This window comes from Chiloscyllium plagiosum, unplaced genomic scaffold (assembly GCF_037043375.1).
Source record: "Chiloscyllium plagiosum isolate Xiang-an unplaced genomic scaffold, Cpla_swu_hap1 HiC_scaffold_31, whole genome shotgun sequence".
NCBI lineage: Eukaryota > Metazoa > Chordata > Chondrichthyes > Orectolobiformes > Hemiscylliidae > Chiloscyllium > Chiloscyllium plagiosum.
Window position 1 is genome coordinate 48048559 of NW_028270169.1, and position 20194 is coordinate 48068752.

General features: G+C 48.3%; 1 protein-coding gene across 1 annotated transcript; it reads right to left on the bottom strand.

Annotated features, from left to right (window-relative positions):
• Nucleotides 1-772: 772 nt before the first annotated feature.
• On the bottom strand, nt 773-15274 carry polr2j (RNA polymerase II subunit J). The gene is made up of 4 exons (XM_043686179.2): nt 15121-15274; nt 8141-8230; nt 6777-6951; nt 773-1117 (listed from the first exon to the last, which is right to left on the bottom strand). Exons 1-4 carry the CDS (start codon nt 15171-15173, stop codon nt 1082-1084), a joined length of 354 nt encoding a protein of 117 aa, XP_043542114.1. The 5' UTR covers nt 15174-15274; the 3' UTR covers nt 773-1081.
• Nucleotides 15275-20194: the final 4920 nt, after the last annotated feature.

Sequence of the window (20194 nt, forward strand, 5' to 3'; positions counted from 1 at the left end):
ACTCAGAATTACGTATAGTTCTCGCTGCATTATAGGAAGAATGTGGAAGCATTTGAAAGGATGCAAAGGAGATTTACCAGAATGTTGCCTGGTATGGAGGGAACGCCTTCCTTCTGAGGAAAGGCTGTTTTCGTTGGAGAGAAGGTTAAGAGGCAAACAGAATAAGCAGAGGTTTAGAGAAGGTGGACCGTGAGAGCCTTTTTCCACTGGTGGTGTTGGCTAGCATGAGGGAATTGTAAACACTCACTGGTATTTGTATAGTAAAATGTAATTTTGCTTGTGTGGTGCTCCACCTAGTGGTGGTATTGGCCACAAAGTCAAATTAAAAAGCTAATGAAATGTTAGAGTGGAATTGAACACAGCAGTAGGGAGATTATTTTTCAGGTGAGGCACTGGTGAGACCACAGTTGGAGTACTGCATACAGTGCTGGTCATCTTATTTAAAGAAGGATGTAAATTTGATGGAAGTGTTACAGCAGGTTACATAGATGATGAATACATGCAATAGGTGATTGCCTTCTGAGAAAATGTTGGGCAGGCTGAGCTTGTAGCCATCAGAATTTAGAGGATATAAGGTGACTTAATTGAACTGTATAAGATCCTGAGGAATCTTGATAGGATGGAAGTGTCATGAGAACATTTGATTTTACAAAATCTCAACATTGCTGGCTAGACATTTGCTTTCTTGACATACTGCAGTTCAATTAATGTAGGTGCATCCTAGAAAATGAAGTTCTGATACTTAATTGAGCTTTTTTTCTATACAACCAACCACAAGCAAAACAATGATTTAATGTTTTTTTTAAAAAAAACAAATACATACAAGGGTTGGAGAGGGAAAAAGCAGAGTTAATGTTGAGTTCAGAAGTGAATTTCTGACAAAGTCATACTGAAGAAATCATACTGGACTGTCAACTTTGCTTCTCTCTCCAGATGCTTTCAGATCCTGAAGGAGTTTCTCCAGTATTTTCCATGTTCATTCCAGATTTCCAGCGTCTGTAGTATTTTGCTTTTATTACATACAAAGGTTATTTGACCTAAGAGGAAACCACCTGCATGTTAACATTCAAAATATGGCAACTCATTCAATTCCTTCTTGTTTATCTTTGATGGCAACCTGGAATAAAAGAAATATAAGTTTCCATTATTTTCTGTTCAATCCAGTTTCATCAATAGGAACAGTTGTGGAGGATTATCACTTCCAAAATTTCATACATTAAGTTGGAACCAGATCAAAGACACAAGTATTCTAGTTTCTTCTGAAGATGGTGAGCCACATCAGGTATTTCCTAAACAATTGATGTATTGGCTAACACTTTATGCCAGGATTCTTAATTCAGGACTTATAGCAATACTTTTGCAGGACAACTGCAGTCCCCTCTATTCAAAGATCACAACCTTGTAAAAAAAAAGCTGGAATCTTAAAGGCCATCCCATTGAGCCTACCTCACCAATTACTGCTTTCCAGCACTATCTACATGTTGCTTCATGTCATTCCACCTCAAGAAGTCTATCAATTTAATACTTGAACCTGCTCAATAATCTCCCATCATGAGAACGATCCATTTAATTCTTATTCTCTGTTTTGTCAATCCGTTCTTAATCCATGCTGATATATTGCCCCAAATCCCATATACTCCAGTTTTAATTATTAGTATCCAGCATGGAGCTATCGGAAAGCTTTCTTAATATCCAAATGCATCACATTTCTCCCTTCTCTGCATTACAAATAACACCCTCAAAAAACTCATTTCTCAAACACTATTTCCTTTATAAATTCATGTTGATTTGACCCAATTCAACTATTATTTTCTACTTTCAATTATCATATCCTTGATAATAGATGCTAACATTTTTCTTACTATTTATGCCAAGATAACAATAGATAATAGGTGCAGGAGTAGGCCATTCTGCCTTTTGAGCCAGCACCAGTCTGTAGTTACCCACTCCTCCCTTCTTAAACAGTGAGGATAAATTTGCTCCATTCCAGTCAGCAGAATATCCTTCCTTAGGAAAGGAGATCAAAACTGTACACACAATACTTTAGGTGCAGCCTTACCAAAGCCCTATATAACTGCAACAACACATCCTCACTCCTGCACTCAACCTCTCACAATGAAGGCCAGTGTAGCACTTGCCTTCTTTACTGACTAGTGCAGCTGCATGCTTACCTTCAGCAACTGGTGCACAAGGACACCCAGGTCCCACTGCACACTCCCCTCTCCCAAGGTACAGCCAATCCGGTAGTAACCTGACTTCTTGTTTTTGCTTCCAAAGTGAATAACTTCATACTTATCCAAATTATACCGTATCTGCCACTGACTTGCCCACTCACCCAACCTGTCCAGATCATGCTGCAGGATCTCTGCATCCTTGTCACAGCTCAACCTCCTACCCAACCTACTATCATCTGCAAACTTTGAGATGTTACATATTGTTCCCTCATTCAAATTATTAATAATATTGTGAATAGCTGGGGTCCTAGCACTGATCCCTGTGGTACCCAATTAGTTACTGCCTGCCAATTTGAAAACGACTCAATCATTTCTACTATTGCCCCTCTGCCAATCAGTTTTCTATCTATCTCAATACACTTCCCCCAATCCTAAGTGCTTTAATCATGCACAGTATTCTCTTATGTGGGACTTTGTCAAAAGCTTTCCGATAGTCCAAATATACCACATCAACTGGCTTCCCCTTGTGTACTACATCTTCATACAATTCCAACAGATTGGTCAAGCAGGATTTCATCTTTATAAATCCATGTTGACTCTGTCTGATTCTGCCGCTGCTTCTAAATGCACTGCTATAAAGTGCTTGATAAGGAATTTGAGAATTTTCCCCACTACTGATGTTAGGCTTACTTGGCTATAATTTTCTGGGTTTCTCACTGCTTCCCTTTTTGAATATTGGAGTAACATTAGCTATCCTCCAATCTGCAGAGACTCTTCCAGAATCTATAGAATCCTGGAAGATAACTGCCAATGCATCCACTACTTCTGAAGCCACTTCCTTAAGTACTCTGGGATACAGGTTATCCGCCTTCAATCCCCTCAATTTTCCCAGACCATTTTTCTATCAATTTGATCTCCCTCAGTTCTTCCCTCTCACTAAATCTTGGATTCTCCAACATTTCTGGTATCGGATTACTGTATTTTCTCCTCAATCAATCCCATGGTCCTTTGTTGCTGAATTTTAAACTGCTCCTAATCCTCAGACCTATTTTTTTTGGCCAATCTGTACGCTTCTTCCTTGGATTGGATACTGACTCTAATTTCCTTTGTAATCTGTGTTTAGGCCCTCTTACCCACTTTGCTTTTGTACTGAACAGGAATAAACAGTTGTTGCATTCCCCCAGGTGTTCCTTGAATATTTGTCATTACCTATCCACTGTTATCCCTTTAAGTAACTCTTCCCAATCTATCAAGGCCATCTCACGCCTCACATCTTCATAATTTCCTTTAAGATTCAGCACCCTAGTCTCCAATCAACTATCTCACTCTCCATCTTAATGAAAACTTCTACCTCATAGGGTCATGAGAGTTCAGCATTCTACCAGAGAGTGCAATAAGTGAATATAATCAAGGGTGAGTTAGATTTTTGATGTACAAATGATTTGTGAGTAATGGGGCAGACAGGAAAGTGAAACTAAGGACATAGACAAGCTATAATCTTATTGAAAATCTACTTTATAACTTATGATCTTATGGGAGAGAAAATAAACCAGTGGTCATGTTCTTTGGGAGTATAAGTCATGGATACAAGGTTGAGAAGATGCATTACCAAGTGATCTGTAACTATATCTGTTGCTTTTAACTATATGCAAATACTTGAAGTAAAATGCAGTAATTTCAAAATGGTTGAAGGAAGTGCACCAATGAGAAGCAATGGAATTTGGTTGGCCACGTAAATAAGCCACAAAAAAGATTGTGGTACAAAAAGAATAGTGAAATTGTGGCTTTGATCTCATAAGACTGGAATAGAGAGTGATGGAGGTTCGGTTAACACTTTAGTTGTCGAGTCATAGTCAGTACCTATCTGAATTGGAAAGTGCGGGGCTGGAAAAGCACAGCTGGTCAGGCAGCATGCGAGGAGCAGGAGAGTTGACGTTTCGGGCATAAGCCCTTCATCAGGAATGGGGGCTACTGGGAGATAAATAGGAGAGGAAGGTAGCTTGGAAGGCAATAGGTAGATGCAGGTGAGGGTTAATGGTGAGAGCTCGAAGCGGATTGGTGGGAAGGAAGACTGACAGGTCGGACAGTTGGCAGTGGAGGAAGCCCAAGACTTGCATGTCCTTGGCGGAGGGGGCGTTGAAGTGGTTGGCCACGGGGCAGTGGGGTTGTTTGCTAGGCGTGTCCCAGAGACATTCTCTGAAATGAGTGGTGTCCTGTTTCCCCAATTTCAAGAAGACTATATCGAGAGCAACAGACACAGTGATGATTAGATTAAATTAGATTACTTAGTGTGGAAACAAGCTCTTCGGCCCAACAAGTCCGAAGCGCACCCACCCAGACCCATTCCCCTACATTTACCCCTTCACCTAACACTACGGGCAATTTAGCCTGGCCAATTCACCTAACCTGCACATTTTTTGGACTGTGGGAGGAAACCCACGCAGACACAGGGAGAATGTGCAAACTCCACACGGTCAGTCGCCTGAGGCGGGAATTGAACCCAGGTCTCTGGCGCTGTGAGGCAGCAGTGCTAACCACTGCCACCGTGCTGCCCATGAGGTGTTGAATGTGCAGGAAAATCTGCTGCATATAGAAGGATCCTTCGGGGCCTTAGATGGAGGTGAGGGAGAAGGTATAGGTGCAGGTTTTATACCTTTTGTGGTGGGAAGGGAAGGTGCCAGGAGTGAAGGGTGAGTTGATGGGGGTGGGGGCATGGACCTATTGAAGGAGTCGTGGAGCAAATGGTCTCTGCAGAATGCTGATAGGGGTGGGGAGGGAAATAGATCTCTGGTGATGGTGTCTGACTGTAGGTGGCAGAAATGGTGGAGGGTGATGAATCGGTGATTGGTGGGGTGTGAGGTGAGGATCGGGGGGGGTTCTATCCTTGTTGCAATTGGAGGGGTAGTGTTCAAGGGTGGAGGTGCTGGAAGTGGAGGGTATTGTTAACCATGTGGGAGGGGAATGGCAGTCCTTGAAGTATCAGCCATCTAGGATGTTCTGGAGTGGAACTGATCCTCCTGGGAGCAGATACGGTGATGGCTGAGGAATTGGGAGTAAGGGATAGCTTTTTTTAACAGGAGGCTGGATGGGAGGCGGTGTTGTCCAGGTAGCTGTGAGAGTCGGTGGATTTGAAGTAGATGTCTGTGTTGAGTAGTCGCTGGAAACAGAGGCTGAGAAGTCCAGGAAGGGGAGGGAGGAGTCAGGGATGGTCCAGGTGATCTTGAGGTCAGGGTGGAAGGTGTTCATGAAGTTGTTTAACTATTCAACTTCCTTATGAGAGCACAATGTAGTGAAGAAAAGGTGGGGAATGGTACTGATGTAACTACAAAAATGGACTATTCCACATCTCTGACAAAGAGGCAGGCATAGCTGGGCCCCATGAAGGAAGTGGAAGGATTCAAAGGAGAAGTTGTGAGGGCGAGAACCAGTTTAGCCAATCGAATGTGTGTGTCAATGGAGGGTGGCGGGAGAGGAAGAAACAGAGGGGTTGGAGGCCTTAGTCATGGTGGATGGATGTGTACAGGGACTGGATGTCCATGGTGAAGATGAGCCAGTGGGGGCTGGGGAAACGCAAAACATGGAGCCTATCTGAAGCCCGGCATTACTTTTATCTACTACATTCAATTAGCAATGAGAGAGTCACCAGAATAAGAAAGGCTTATTTGATAGAGCCGGGTTGCATAAAATTGCTATGTATTTTGTTTAAATAAAAATAACAGGGAGATTTAACTAAGGGTTTTAAAATGAAAGAGGAATGCAAAAAGAACGGCCTCTGGTAACAAAATCACAGAAAGAGTGATAGAAATATAGAAAGTTTCCACTGTCCCAACAACGTGATTAGATATTAGGCCAATCAAAAAGTTAATACTGAGAATAATTGCTTTTTGTTAGTTAAGGGCATCAACAGCTATAAGAGTGAATGGAGTCGAAGTTAACATCAACCATGATCCATAGGAATGGCAGTTCAGAATCATGGGACTGAAGAAAATATACTTGATAATGAATTGCAAATTACTTCCATGGCACGTGCAGAGTGGCACAGGGTGAGGGGGGGTAGGAAGATACACACAGTGAGGGTTACAAGTAATTCAAAACAAAAATTCCTCAAAATACTCAGCAGGTCTAGCGGACTTCTGGAGAGAGAAACATCGAGTTAACATTTCAGACTGGTGACTTCAGAATTCAAACAATACAAAAAATATGAGTTAAGAAATAACATCATTAACAATCAAGACCATGAGGTCGGAGATGACAAGATTTAAACAGCAGTGATGGCATTCCAGGTCAGGTGTATGAGATGTTTAAACAAAAAACTCCCATTTTACCCCTAAATTCAAAATGGCACATTCTTACACCAACCAGTCCACTGTTGTCAAACTGTTCCACTATGGCAGTGTGAAAATTCAACACTTTTTATGTATTCCTATGATATCTAGAACTTGTTCATACAGGCATGACAAGACAATGAAGCACTACATTGTCTCAGCTGCACACAAAGATTACCAGTTCACTGAACCATGTCTAAAACAATGTGTTTTCATTTCTAGTTAGATTCATTGATTTTGTCAGCACCAGTGTATCGAAATCTAAACAGCAACTTACTCTGAACCGTTCCTCCAATAGTGACAGTTCACTGATCAGATCGGTGATGGCGTTTGTAAAGGCTTCTTGTGGACTGTAGTCAGGAGTGGTCTGCACACGAATAACAATTTTGTGTTCTAGAGGATGGGGGACCTTGTAACCTGCAAATAACACCTGAGGATCTTTCAGCAGCTGCCTAGAAAACAAAAGAGGTGTCATAACAATCCAAAAATGTGCAGGTTAGGTGAATTGGCGAGGCTAAATTGCCCGTAGTGTTAGGTGAAAGGGTAAATGTAAGGGAATGGGTCTGGGTGATTTGTGCTTCAGCAGGTCGGTGTGGACTTGTTGGGCCGAAACAGCCTGTTTTCACACTGTAAGTAATCTAATCTAATCTAAAACATGTATTCTTGCAATAATAAGGTTTTCCCTCAAAACCTTAATTTTAATTGAGGACGCAAACGAAAGAGACAGCACAGTCTTCAAACCTCAATAATGGCCCAGAACTACCAGCTAACAGCAATAGATTTTAATCCTTGGATGAAAAGCATTATAATTCTTTGGTGAAGTATAGTCAGGTCATTGAGATTTGATATAGATTACAACTAAATATCATCAATGGATCAGAACATTAAATAGCTGGTTTGTGTGTGTGTGTGTATATATATGTATATATATTTTATATATAAAACCGTAAATATTAGTGAATAAATTGCTCATCTCACAGAATCTTGTTCTGTACAGTGGATATTTTAAATTTTGAAGACACGTTTTTGTCATGTTTTATTGCTTACCTGCTTGCTCAGGTTATGACATATTACATCTTACAATACATAGTACACTCTTAACCACTTTGTTCATAGTTGACATGACCAAGATCTTTCCTTAGCTGAGACAGACTTCCAACAGGGAATGTAATGGATTGGGGACTCTCCATGAATTAGATAAGTAGGATTTATTGGTGAGAGATCCAATTGGGGTCTCATTCTGATTGGTAGACTGGCTGTGGGAATAGTGGCGAGGATGAGTCCATATTTTGTGGTATCTGGCCCAGTTAATGCATTAATGCACCATCAGTGTCCAGAGCCTCAGTTAACCTTTCATGTTAAATGAGGCTGTTCATCTTATCAACAGAAATGAAACTTCTCACTGTAAATTGTAATAATTGGGCAAGGAAGTTTTTGAGAAAAGTGGGCATAGATAGTCTCTGGATGATTGGTCATTGTACAACAGTACTCAAAGTCAAACAGTTCAGGACAATTTGTATGTGGAAGTAAAACCAAGGCGAGGATAGGAAAGATTAAAACATCAGTGCACTATTAGGAAGCTATTGTCATTATACCTTAGCTACAATAAAACAGCCTTCCGTGCTGAAGCAGTGTACTTACGATCTGATTGTGTTACCCAGGGTGTGGTCCTCCTTGTTAATGGTGAACAAGCAGGCATTTGGTACTTTTGTGTCTTTTATTATTGTTATCCTGGAGAGAGGGAAAAAGAATGATGATAATACAAAACCACTTCATCAGTCACAAGCAAAACACTACAATATCTACTGGGTCAACATTCACAAGACAGAATTCAAGATGGTATAAATTTCTAATATGGAATATGCTATCAAAGGGAACCCTTCCCAAGTAATAAATTACCTGGCTAACATTCGAAAAGGGACCACCAGTCCGGGAAACTCTGAAATGGAGCCATTACTAGTAACATGGGTCAGAATTCTGAGTGGATGATCAAATAAAATGACTTGGACACAAACTATTTGTTATTGTTTTGGGCAGAAGCTCATTTGAAATGAAATACTTTCCTCAGATATCTATATTGGATTGACCATCCACAGGCTGCACCGATGTGCTTGGTTTCCCCATCGTTGAGGATGGTAAAGTTGTGGAGCCCTCTGCTTCAGTTACTCATTCAAGCATCCAACACCATTCATGACTGGATTGACAGGACTGCAAAGCTTTGGGTTAATCTAATGGTTGTGTATTTCCTTGGCTGTGTATATAGCAGAATGTGTGCATGTTAAACAGAGGAACAGTCTTGTAGCTCCACTGCTCCTGGTAATCTCTACTCTTCATGGACCCAATGGTTTGAATGGTCTCCTGTGTCTAAATAATGCCATGCCAATATGAACCAGAGTCGATCCTCTGGCTTGGTTTTAATGGTGGAGAGTTAGGGATATCCTGAGCCATGAAGTCAAAGGCTGTGGTTAAATACAATTCTACTGCTGATGGGCCACATGACCTCACGGGTGTCCAGTTTTTAGCTGCTCCCATTTTGCATGGTGGTAATGCAACAGAACACGGTGGTGTGTATCCACAATGGCCACTTCTCCCAATAATTTAATGGATAGATTCACCTACGACAGCAAGATGGCCTTCCGATCAGGTAGTTTTCATTTTTTGTTGACTCTCTCACCTCCTGCCACAAACCCATTCTGTCAGGTTTTTCCTTTATGACTCAGCCAGTTCAGTCTGTATCGATGCTACTAGGATCTGAAGGCTGAAGACCCAGGGTTTATTCTGTGACTCTGGTACCTTCAATGCATTGCAGGATGGCTGTTTAGTGATGATATCCAGAGTGGGACAGGAAGGAACAGAGTGTACAAACATTTTCAAAAAAAAAGCAAATGGGGTCAAAAGGAGGAGAAATGGCACAAAATAAAGCTTTTAAATGCATGCAGTGTTTGGAACACAAATGAATTAACATCACAAACAGTGGGTATGGTCTTATGGGTATTACAGAGTCATGGTTACAAGATCAAAGCTGCAATTAAATATTTGGGGATATCTAACTTTCTGAAGGTATGGGTAGGACAGATGGAATATGCATTAGTGAAAAAAATCTTGCAAATTGCACAATCCACTTGCGTGGAGCTAAGAAATCATGAGGGAAAATAAAGACAATAACTATATAAACACAGAAAAGCAGAATCAACATGACTTCAGGAAGGGGAAATTGTGCCTGAAAAATTGATTACAATTCTTTGTGGTGGTAATAAACACAATAAAGGGGACCAAGTAAATGTATTACTGTGTATTTGCATTTCCAAAAGGTGTTTGCCAAGGTTATCACGAGGCCACTTAAATTAACAGCCCATGATATTGTGGGTAGTATATTCTTATGGATAGAGATTGACTAAGTAATAGAGAACAGAGTTGGGATAAGGGGAGCATTTTCAGGACAGTAACATACAACTCAGAGTGTCACAGGGCTCAGTGCTGGGGCCATCATTATTTTACAATATATATCAATGACCTGAATGAAGGGATCCCAAAGGTCTGCGGGGCTGGAGGAGATTATAAAAATAGGATGGGGCAGGACGTCAAAGATTTGGAACACAAATTGGTGCAAGATACTGGCAGCAGTAAGAATTTGGATGTGTTAATTTTTACAGAATATGGAACTTAGGAGTTAAAGACAAAATGCTGCAGATTTGGCAAGTTTGATAACCAAATCAGGGTTCGATCTGGGAGAACACAGTGCAGCAATATCAGAGGGAAACGGTTTACAGTGGGTGAAAGAAGCAGAGAAATAAAGGCTGCAGTTCTCGGGAAAGAGATCAAGTGTAGGTAAAAAGTCACAGAGATCTGGTCCTGATGACAGGGAGTATTGGAGATGGGTGAAAGGGCCTGTGTGGCGGATAGGAGATTTCCATCCAAAGAAACTGGTATGGAGGTGAAGATGACCAAAGAAGGGTTCAGCATCATATCACATCTGAAATTAATGTGAGGTATGGGAATAAAGGGATAAAACCAAATCATTGTCATACAGCACAGAAACAGACCCTTCAGTCCATCTTGTCCATGCCAACCAGGTTTCCCAAACTAAACTAATTGTCTGCATTTGGCCCACATCCCCTCTAAATCTTTCCTATCCATGTATCTGTCCTGATGTCTTTTAAATGCACATGCCTCTACCACTTAGTCTGGCAGTTTATTCCACATACATACAACCCCGTGTGATAAAGCTGTCCTTCAGGTCCCTTTCAAATCTTTCCCCTCTCACCTTAAACCTATGCCCTCTTGTTTTGAACTCCCGTACCCTTGGGAAAAGTCCTTTGCTATTCAGCATATCTATGCTTCTCATGATTTTATAAACCTCTATAAAGTCACCCCTCAATCTCCTACATTTCAAGGAACGAGCTCCCAGCCTCCTCTTATAACTCAAACCCTCCAGCCCAGTAACATCCTTGAAAATCTTTTCTGTACTCTTTCCAATTTAATAACATCCTTCCTAACAGCAGGGTGACCAGAACTGTACATCACAATCCAAACGTGGCCTCACCAATGTCTTGTACAGCCGCAAAGTGACAGCTCAACTCCTATACTCAATGCTCTGCCTAATGAAGACAGTCGTGTCAAACACCTGATCAAGTGTATCCTAGAATTCTGTGGGAAGCTGGGGAAGTGATTGCTGGGCCTTTTGCTGAGATATTTGTATCATCGATGGTCACAGGTGAGGTGTCGGAAGACTGGAGGTTGGCTAATGTGGTGCCACTGTTTAAGAAGGGTGGTAAGGTCAACCAGGTAACTACAGACCAGTGAGCCTGACATCAGTGCTGGGCACGTTGTTGGAAGGAATCCTGAGGGACGGGATGTACATGTATTTGGAAAGGCAAGGACTGATTCGGGATAGTCAACATGGCTTTGTGCGTGGGAAATCATGTCTCATAAACTTGATTAAGTTTTTTGAGGAAGTAACAGAGAGGATTGATGAGGGCAGAGTGGTGCAAGTGATCTATATGGACTTCAGTAAGGCGTTTGACAAGGTTCCCCATGGGAGACTGATTAGCAAGGTTAGATCTCATGGAATACAGAGAGAATTAGCCATTTGGATACAGAACTGGCTCAAAGGTAGAAGACAGAGGGTGGTGGTGGAGGGTTGTTTTTCAGACTGGGGCCTGTGACCATTGGAGTGCCACAAGGATCGGTGCTGGGCCCACTACTTTTTGTCATCTATATAAATGATTTGGATGTGAACATAAGAGGTATAATTAGTAAGTTTGCAGATGACACCAAAATTTGAGGTGTAGTGGACAACAAAGAAGATTACCTCAGATTTCAACAGTATCTTGATCAGATGGACCAATAGGCTGAAAAGTGGCAGATGGAGTTTAATTTAGATAAATGCGAGGTCCTGCATTTTGGGAAAGCAAATCTTAGCAGGACTTATACACTTAATGGTAAGGTTCTAGGCAGTGTTGGTGAACAGAGACACCTTGGAGTGCGGGTTCATAGCTCCTTGAAGGTGAAGTCGCAGATAGATAGGATAGTGAAGAAGCCATTTGGTACGCTTTCCTTTATTGGTCAGAGTATTGAGTACAGGAGTTGGGAGGTCATGTTGCGGCTGTACAGGACATTGGTTAGGCCACTTTTGGAATAGTGTGTGCAATTCTGGTCTCCTTCCTATCAGAAAGATGTTGTGGAACTTGAAAGGGTTCAGAAAAGATTTACAAGGATGTTGCCAGAGTTGGAGGATTTGAGCTACAGGGAGAGGTTGAATAGGCTAGGGCTGTTTTCCCTGGAGTGTCAGAGGCTGAGGATGACCTTATAGAAGTCTATAAAATCATGAGTGGCATGGATAGGATAAATAGGCAAAGTTTCTTCGTGGGGTGGGGGAGTCCAGAACTAGAGGGCATAGGTTTAGGGTGAGAGGGGAAAGATAGAAAAGACACCTAAGGGGCAACATTTTCACGCAGAGGGTGGTACGTGTATGGAATGAGCTGCCAGAGGAAGTGGTGGAGGCTGGTACAATTGCAACATTTAAAAGGCATCTGGATGGGTATAAGAATAGGAAGGGTTTGGAGGGATATGAACCGGGTGCTGGCAGGTGGAATTAGATTGGGTTGGGATATCTGGTCGGCATGGACGAGATGGGTGTGTTTCCATGCTGTACATCTCTATAACTCTATGACCTTCTTCGCCACTCTATCCGTGAACGCCACTTTCAAGGAACCATGGACCTGAACCCTTTAGTCTCTCTGTTGAACAATATTCCCCAGGACCCTACTATGGACTGAGTAAGACCTGCCTTGGTTTGTTTTAGCAAAATGCATCAGCTTGCATTTATCCAAATTAAACTCCAACTGCCACTCTTCGAACATTCACCCAGCTGATCAAGATTCTGTTGTACTTTTAGATAATAATCTTCACTGTCCACCACACCACCAATTTTTGTGTCATCTACAAACTTACAAACCATGCTTCCTATATTCGAAGCCAAATCATTTATATAAATTGTAATAAACAGTGGATCTAGCACCGATCCTTGCAGAACACTGCTGGTCACAAGCCTCCAGTCTAAAAAACAACCTTCTACCTCCACCTCTGTCTCCTTTCACCAAGCCAATTTTGTTTATAACTGATTAGGTCACCTTGGATCCCATGTGATCTAACTTTTCTCACCAGTCTTCCATGTGGAACTTTATCAAAGGCCTTGCTAAATTCCACGTAGACAATGTCTACTGCTCTGCCCTAGTCTATCCTCTTGGTCACATCCTTAAAAATAAAATCAGGTTTGTGAAACTTGCACAAAGCCATGCTGATTATCTTTTTTCAGTCCTTGCCTCTCCAAATGCATATAAATTCAGTCTCTTAGAATCCCCTCCTATACTTATCTACCACTGACATCAGAGGTCTGTAGTTTCCTGGCTTTTACTTGCTGCCTTTCTTAAATAATGGCACAACATTAGCCACCCTCCATGTGTCCAGCACCCCATGCAGGCTGTTGATGATAGAAATGTCTCTGCTAGGGATCCTGAAATTTCTTCCCAGCTTACCACAATGTCCTGGGATACACTTAATGAGGTCCCGGGGATTTATCTACCTTTATACATTTTAAGACCTCCAGCACCTCCTCTTTTGTAATGTAAACTGTTTTCACTATTTCTCCAAATTCCCTAGCTTCCATACTGCCAAAATATTGATTTAGTATCTCACCTATCTTCTGTGATCCCACACATTGTTGACCTCAATACTTAAGGGACCCTATTCTCTCCCTGGCTACTCTTTTGCCCTTAGCCCTGCTGAGTACAGATGATTCTGCATTAGTAAGGGAAAGGTCAGAGAGTACAGTGAATATATGGTGAGGAGTGGGATTACAGGAAGGTATGGAGTGCAAGGGAAAGGGGAGAAAGAAACTAAAGGAGTGTCTGTACTCCTGAGTTCTTTTTGTGCTAGCATTCCTCAACACCTGAAAAGAAATGGTTTTGTCAAATGAGATGAATAACTTGGGAGACTACTGGAACAGTCCAGCTTTAAAAAGCTATAAATATGGATTTCAGCAAATGAGCTGAGAGAGGAGCAAAGCCAAGTGATGCCACTAAGATGAAAATAAGAAATGTTAGTGGTTTTTGTGGATGAGGTGAGAAGCTCACCATGGATAAAATAGACAGCAAGGGTCCAGTCAGGCTTAACCTTAAAATTGTTGCCAAGGAAAGGGACAGAGTCAATAACCTGGAATAGAGTTTGGATCAGGAGATGAAAATGGCTTCAGTATCTGACATATTTATTGGTCAATGCATTAAGTATAGGAGTTGGGAGGTCATGATAAACCTGTACAGGACATTGGTTAAGCCACTTTTCGATAGGGTATGAAATTCTGGTCTCCCTGCTATTGGAAGCAGATTGTGAAACTTGAAAGGGTTCAGGAAAGATTTACAAGGATGTTGCCAGGGTTGGAGGATCTGAGCTACAGGGAGAGGCTGAACAGACTGGGGCTGTTTTCCCTGGAGAGTCGGAGGGTGAGGGGTGACCTTATAGAAGTTTACAAAATTATGAGGGGCATGCATAGGATAAATAGATAAAGTCTTTTTCCTGGGGTTGGGGAGACAAGAACTGGAGGGTATAGGTTTAGGGTGAGAGGGGAAAGATATAAAAGAGACATAAGGGGCAACATTTTCACACAGAGGGTAGTACGTGTATGGAATGAGCTGCCAGAGGATGTGGTGGAGGCTGGTACAATTGCAACATTTAAGAGGCATTTGGATGGGTATATGAATAGGAAGGGTTTGGAGGGATATGGGCCGGGTGCTGGCAGGTGGGACCAGATTGGGTTGGGATATCGGGGACAGCATGGACGGGTTGGACCGAAGGGTCTGTTTCCATGTTGTACGTCTCTATGACTCTATTAGAGGAAATGGCGGCGATGTGGAAGAGAATATCAATGCCAGAGCAGTCTGATAACGAGGAGAATAACATAATAATACCCGATAATGAGAGAGAGGGCGGGTGCTGCAGCAGAGCTGGGGGTAAAGTGTGAAATGGCCGGGGCCTGGGGGACACTGACACTGACGGACCGGGCACCGAGCTGCCATCCACCCCCCTCCCTCTTCACCATCATCACACTCCTCTCTTTCACTCACTTCTTCTCTCCCTCGAAAAGCAGAAAACTCTCGAAAGCCGGCGGCGCATTCATCTCGGAAGGAAACAAACAGACACCACGAGCTCCAAGACCAACTTCATAATCATCGCAACGCCGGAGATACCGCCACCCTCGGACCCTCCGAGAACAGCGCCCCAGCCTGGACTCTCCGAGAACAGCGCCCCACCCCCGGACCCTCCGAGAACAGCGCCCCAGCCTGGACTCTCCGAGAACAGCGCCCCACCCCCGGACCCTCCGAGAACAGCGCCCCAGCCCGGTCCCTCCGAGAACAGCGCCCCACTCCCGGACCCTCCGAGAACAGCGCCCCAGCCCGGACTCTCCGAGAACAGCGCCCCACCCCCGGACCCTCCGAGAACAGCGCCCCAGCCCGGTCCCTCCGAGAACAGCGCCCCACTCCCGGACCCTCCGAGAACAGCGCCCCAGCCCGGACTCTCCGAGAACAGCGCCCCACCCCCGGATCCTCCGAGAACAGCGCCCCAGCCTGGACTCTCCGAGAACAGCGCCCCAGCCCGGACCCTCCGAGAACAGCGCCCCACCCCCGGACCCTCCGAGAACAGCGCCCCAGCCCGGACCCTCCGAGAACAGCGCCCCAGCCTGGACCCTGCGAGAACAGCGCCCCACCCCCGGACCCTCCGAGAACAGCGCCCCAGCCCGGACCCTCCGAGAACAGCGCCCCAGCCCGGATCCTCCGAGAATAGCGCCCCAGCCCGGACCCTCCGAGAACAGCGCCCCAACCCGGACCGTCGAGAACAGCGCCCCAGCCCGGACCCTCGAGAACAGCGCCCCAGCCCCGGAACCTCCGAGAACAGCGCCCCAGCCCGGACCCTCCGAGAACAGCGCCCCAGCCCGGACGCTCCGAGAACTGCGCCCCAGCCCAGACCCTCCGAGAACAGCGCCCCAGCCCGGACCCTCCGAGAACAGCGCCCCAGCCCGGACCCTCCGAGAACAGCGCCCCAGCCCGGACCCTCCGAGAACAGCGCCCCAGCCCGGACCCTCCGAGAACAGCGCCCCAGCCCGGACCCTCCGAGAACAGCGCCCCAGCCCGGACCCTCCGAGAACAGCGCCCCAGCCTGGACCCTGCGAGAACAGCGCCCCACCCCCGGACCCTCCGAGAACAGCGCCCCAGCCCGGACCCTCCGAGAACAGCGCCCCAGCCCGGACCCTCCGAGAACAGCGCCCCAGCCCGGACCCTCCGAGAACAGCGCCCCAACCCGGACCCTCGAGAACAGCGCCCCAGCCCGGACCCTCGAGAACAGCGCCCCAGCCCCGGACCCTCCGAGAACAGCGCCCCAGCCCGGACCCTCCGAAAACAGCGCCCCAGCCCGGACCCTCCGAGAACAGCGCCCCAGCCAGGACCCTCCGAGAACCGCGCACCAAACCGGATCCGCCGAGAACAGCGCCCCAGCCCGGACCCTCCGAGAACAGCGACCCAGCCCCGGACCCTCCGAGAACAGCGCCCCAGCCCCGGACCCTCCGAGAACAGCGCCCCAGCCCGGACCCTCCGAGAACAGCGCCCCAGCCCGGACCCTCCGAGAACAGCGCCCCAGCCCGGACCCTCCGAGAACAGCGCCCCAGCCCGGACCCTCCGAGAACAGCGCCCCAGCCTGGACCCTGCGAGAACAGCGCCCCACCCCCGGACCCTCCGAGAACAGCGCCCCAGCCCGGACCCTCCGAGAACAGCGCCCCAGCCCGGATCCTCCGAGAACAGCGCCCCAGCCCGGACCCTCCGAGAACAGCGCCCCAGCCCGGACCCTCGAGAACAGCGCCCCAGCCCCGGACCCTCCGAGAACAGCGCCCCAGCCCGGACCCTCCGAGAACTGCGCCCCAGCCCGGACCCTCCGAGAACAGCGCCCCAGCCCGGATCCTCCGAGAACAGCGCCCCAGCCCGGACCCTCCGAGAACCGGGCACCAAACGGATCCGCCGAGAACAACGCCCCCGGCTGGACACTCCGAGAACGATGCCCCAGTCCGGATCCGCCGAGAATAGCGCCCCAGCCCGGGCCCTCCCCAAATAGCGCCGCCACCTGGACCCTCTGAGAACAGCGCCACCGCCCGGACCCTCCGAGAACAGCGCCCCAGCCCGGACCCTCCGAGAACAGCGCCCCAGCCCGGACCCTCCGAGAACAGCGCCCCAGCCCGGACCCTCCGAGAACCGCGCACCAAACGGATCCGCCGAGAACAACGCCCCCGGCTGGACACTCCGAGAACGATGCCCCAGTCCGGATCCGCCGAGAATAGCGCCCCAGCCCGGACCCTCCGAGAACAGCGCCCCAGCCCGGACCCTCCGAGAACAGCGCCCCAGCCCGGACCCTCCGAGAACAGCGCCCCAGCCTGGACCCTGCGAGAACAGCGCCCCACCCCCGGACCCTCCGAGAACAGCGCCCCAGCCCGGACCCTCCGAGAACAGCGCCCTAGCCCGGACCCTCCGAGAACAGCGCCCCAGCCCGGACCCTCCGAGAACAGCGCCCCAACCCGGACCCTCGAGAACAGCGCCCCAGCCCGGACCCTCGAGAACAGCGCCCCAGCCCCGGACCCTCCGAGAACAGCGCCCCAGCCCGGACCCTCCGAGAACAGCGCCCCAACCCGGACCCTCGAGAACAGCGCCCCAGCCCGGACCCTCGAGAACAGCGCCCCAGCCCCGGACCCTCCGAGAACAGCGCCCCAGCCCGGACCCTCCGAAAACAGCGCCCCAGCCCGGACCCTCCGAGAACAGCGCCCCAGCCAGGACCCTCCGAGAACCGCGCACCAAACCGGATCCGCCGAGAACAGCGCCCCAGCCCGGACCCTCCGAGAACAGCGACCCAGCCCCGGACCCTCCGAGAACAGCGCCCCAGCCCCGGACCCTCCGAGAACAGCGCCCCAGCCCGGACCCTCCGAGAACAGCGCCCCAGCCCGGACCCTCCGAGAACAGCGCCCCAGCCCCGGACCCTCCGAGAACAGCGCCCCACCCCCGACCCTCCGAGAACAGCGCCCCAGCCTGGACCCTGCGAGAACAGCGCCCCACCCCCGGACCCTCCGAGAACAGCGCCCCAGCCCGGACCCTCCGAGAACAGCGCCCCAGCCCGGATCCTCCGAGAACAGCGCCCCAGCCCGGACCCTCCGAGAACAGCGCCCCAGCCCGGACCCTCGAGAACAGCGCCCCAGCCCCGGACCCTCCGAGAACAGCGCCCCAGCCCGGACCCTCCGAGAACTGCGCCCCAGCCCGGACCCTCCGAGAACAGCGCCCCAGCCCGGACCCTCCGAGAACCGGGCACCAAACGGATCCGCCGAGAACAACGCCCCCGGCTGGACACTCCGATAACGATGCCCCAGTCCGGATCCGCCGAGAATAGCGCCCCAGCCCGGGCCCTCCCCAAATAGCGCCGCCACCTGGACCCTCTGAGAACAGCGCCACCGCCCGGACCCTCCGAGAACAGCGCCCCAGCCCGGACCCTCCGAGAACAGCGCCCCAGCCCGGACCCTCCGAGAACAGCGCCCCAGCCCGGACCCTCCGAGAACCGCGCACCAAACGGATCCGCCGAGAACAACGCCCCCGGCTGGACACTCCGAGAACGATGCCCCAGTCCGGATCCGCCGAGAATAGCGCCCCAGCCCGGGCCCTCCCCAAATAGCGCCGCCACCTGGACCCTCTGAGAACAGCGCCACCGCCCGGACCCTCCGAGAACAGCGCCCCAGCCCGGATCCGCCGAGAATAGCGCCCCAGCCCGGACCCTCCGAGAACAGCGCCCCAGCCCGGACCCTCCGAGAACAGCGCCCCAGCCCGGACCCTCCGAGAACAGCGCCCCAGCCCGGACCCTCCGAGAACAGCGCCCCAGCCCGGACCCTCCGAGAACAGCGCCCCAGCCCGGACCCTCCGAGAACAGCGCCCCAGCCCGGACCCTCCGAGAACAGCGACACCCCCTCCTCCGAGAACAGCGCCCCAGCCCGGACCCTCCGAGAACAGCGCCCCAGCCCGGACCCTCCGAGAACAGCGCCCCAGCCCGGACCCTCCGAGAACAGCGACACCCCCTCCTCCGAGGGACAAACACCCGCTTCCAGGATTTTCGGGAACAGCGCCCCACTAGGACACTCTATGAACAGCACCTGTCCCACGTTATGATCCAACTCTATTTTAACTGCATTAGAACAATAATAGTCAGAGAGTCATAGAGATGTACAGCATGGAAACAGACCCTTCGGTCCAACCCGTCCATGCTGTCCCAGATATCCCAACCCAATCTAGTCCCACCTGCCAGCACACAGGCCCATATCCCTCCAAACCCTTCCTATTCATATACCCATCCAAATGCCTCTTAAATGTTGCAATTGTACCAGCCTCCACCACATCCTCTGGCAGCTCATTCCATACACGTACCACCTTCTGTGTGAAAAGGTTGCCCCTGAGGTCTCTTTTATATCTTTCCCCTCTCACCCTAAACCTATACCCTCTAGTTCTGGACTCCCCGACCCCAGGGAAAAGACTTTGTCTATTTATCCTATCCATGCCCCTCATAATTTTGTAAACCTCTATAAGGTCACCCCTCAGCCTCCGATGCTCCAGGGAAAACAGCCCCAGCCTGTTCAGCCTCTCACTATAGCTCAGATCCTCCAACCCTGGCAACATCCTTGTAAATCTTTTCTGAACCCTTTCAAGTTTCACAACATCTTTCCGATAGAAAGGAGACCAGAATTGCACACGGTATCCCAAAAGTGGCCTAACCAATGTCCTGTCTCACAAACATGTCTCACAAGCTCGATTGTGTTTTTTGAAGAAGTAACAAAGAGGATTGATGAGTGCAGAGCTTTACATGTGATCTATAAGGACTTCAGTAAGGCATTCGGTAAGGTTCCCCACGGGAGACTAATTAGCAAGGTTAGGTCTTATGGAATACAGAGAGAACTAGCCATTTGGATACAGAGCTGGCTTGAAGGTAGAAGGCAGAGGGTGGTGGTGGAGGGTTCCTTTTCAGACTGGAGGCCTGTGACCAGTGGAGTGCCACAAGGATCAGTGCTAGGTCCTGTACTTTTTGTTATTTATATAAATAATAAATCAGTTTAGCTGAGACTTTAAAATA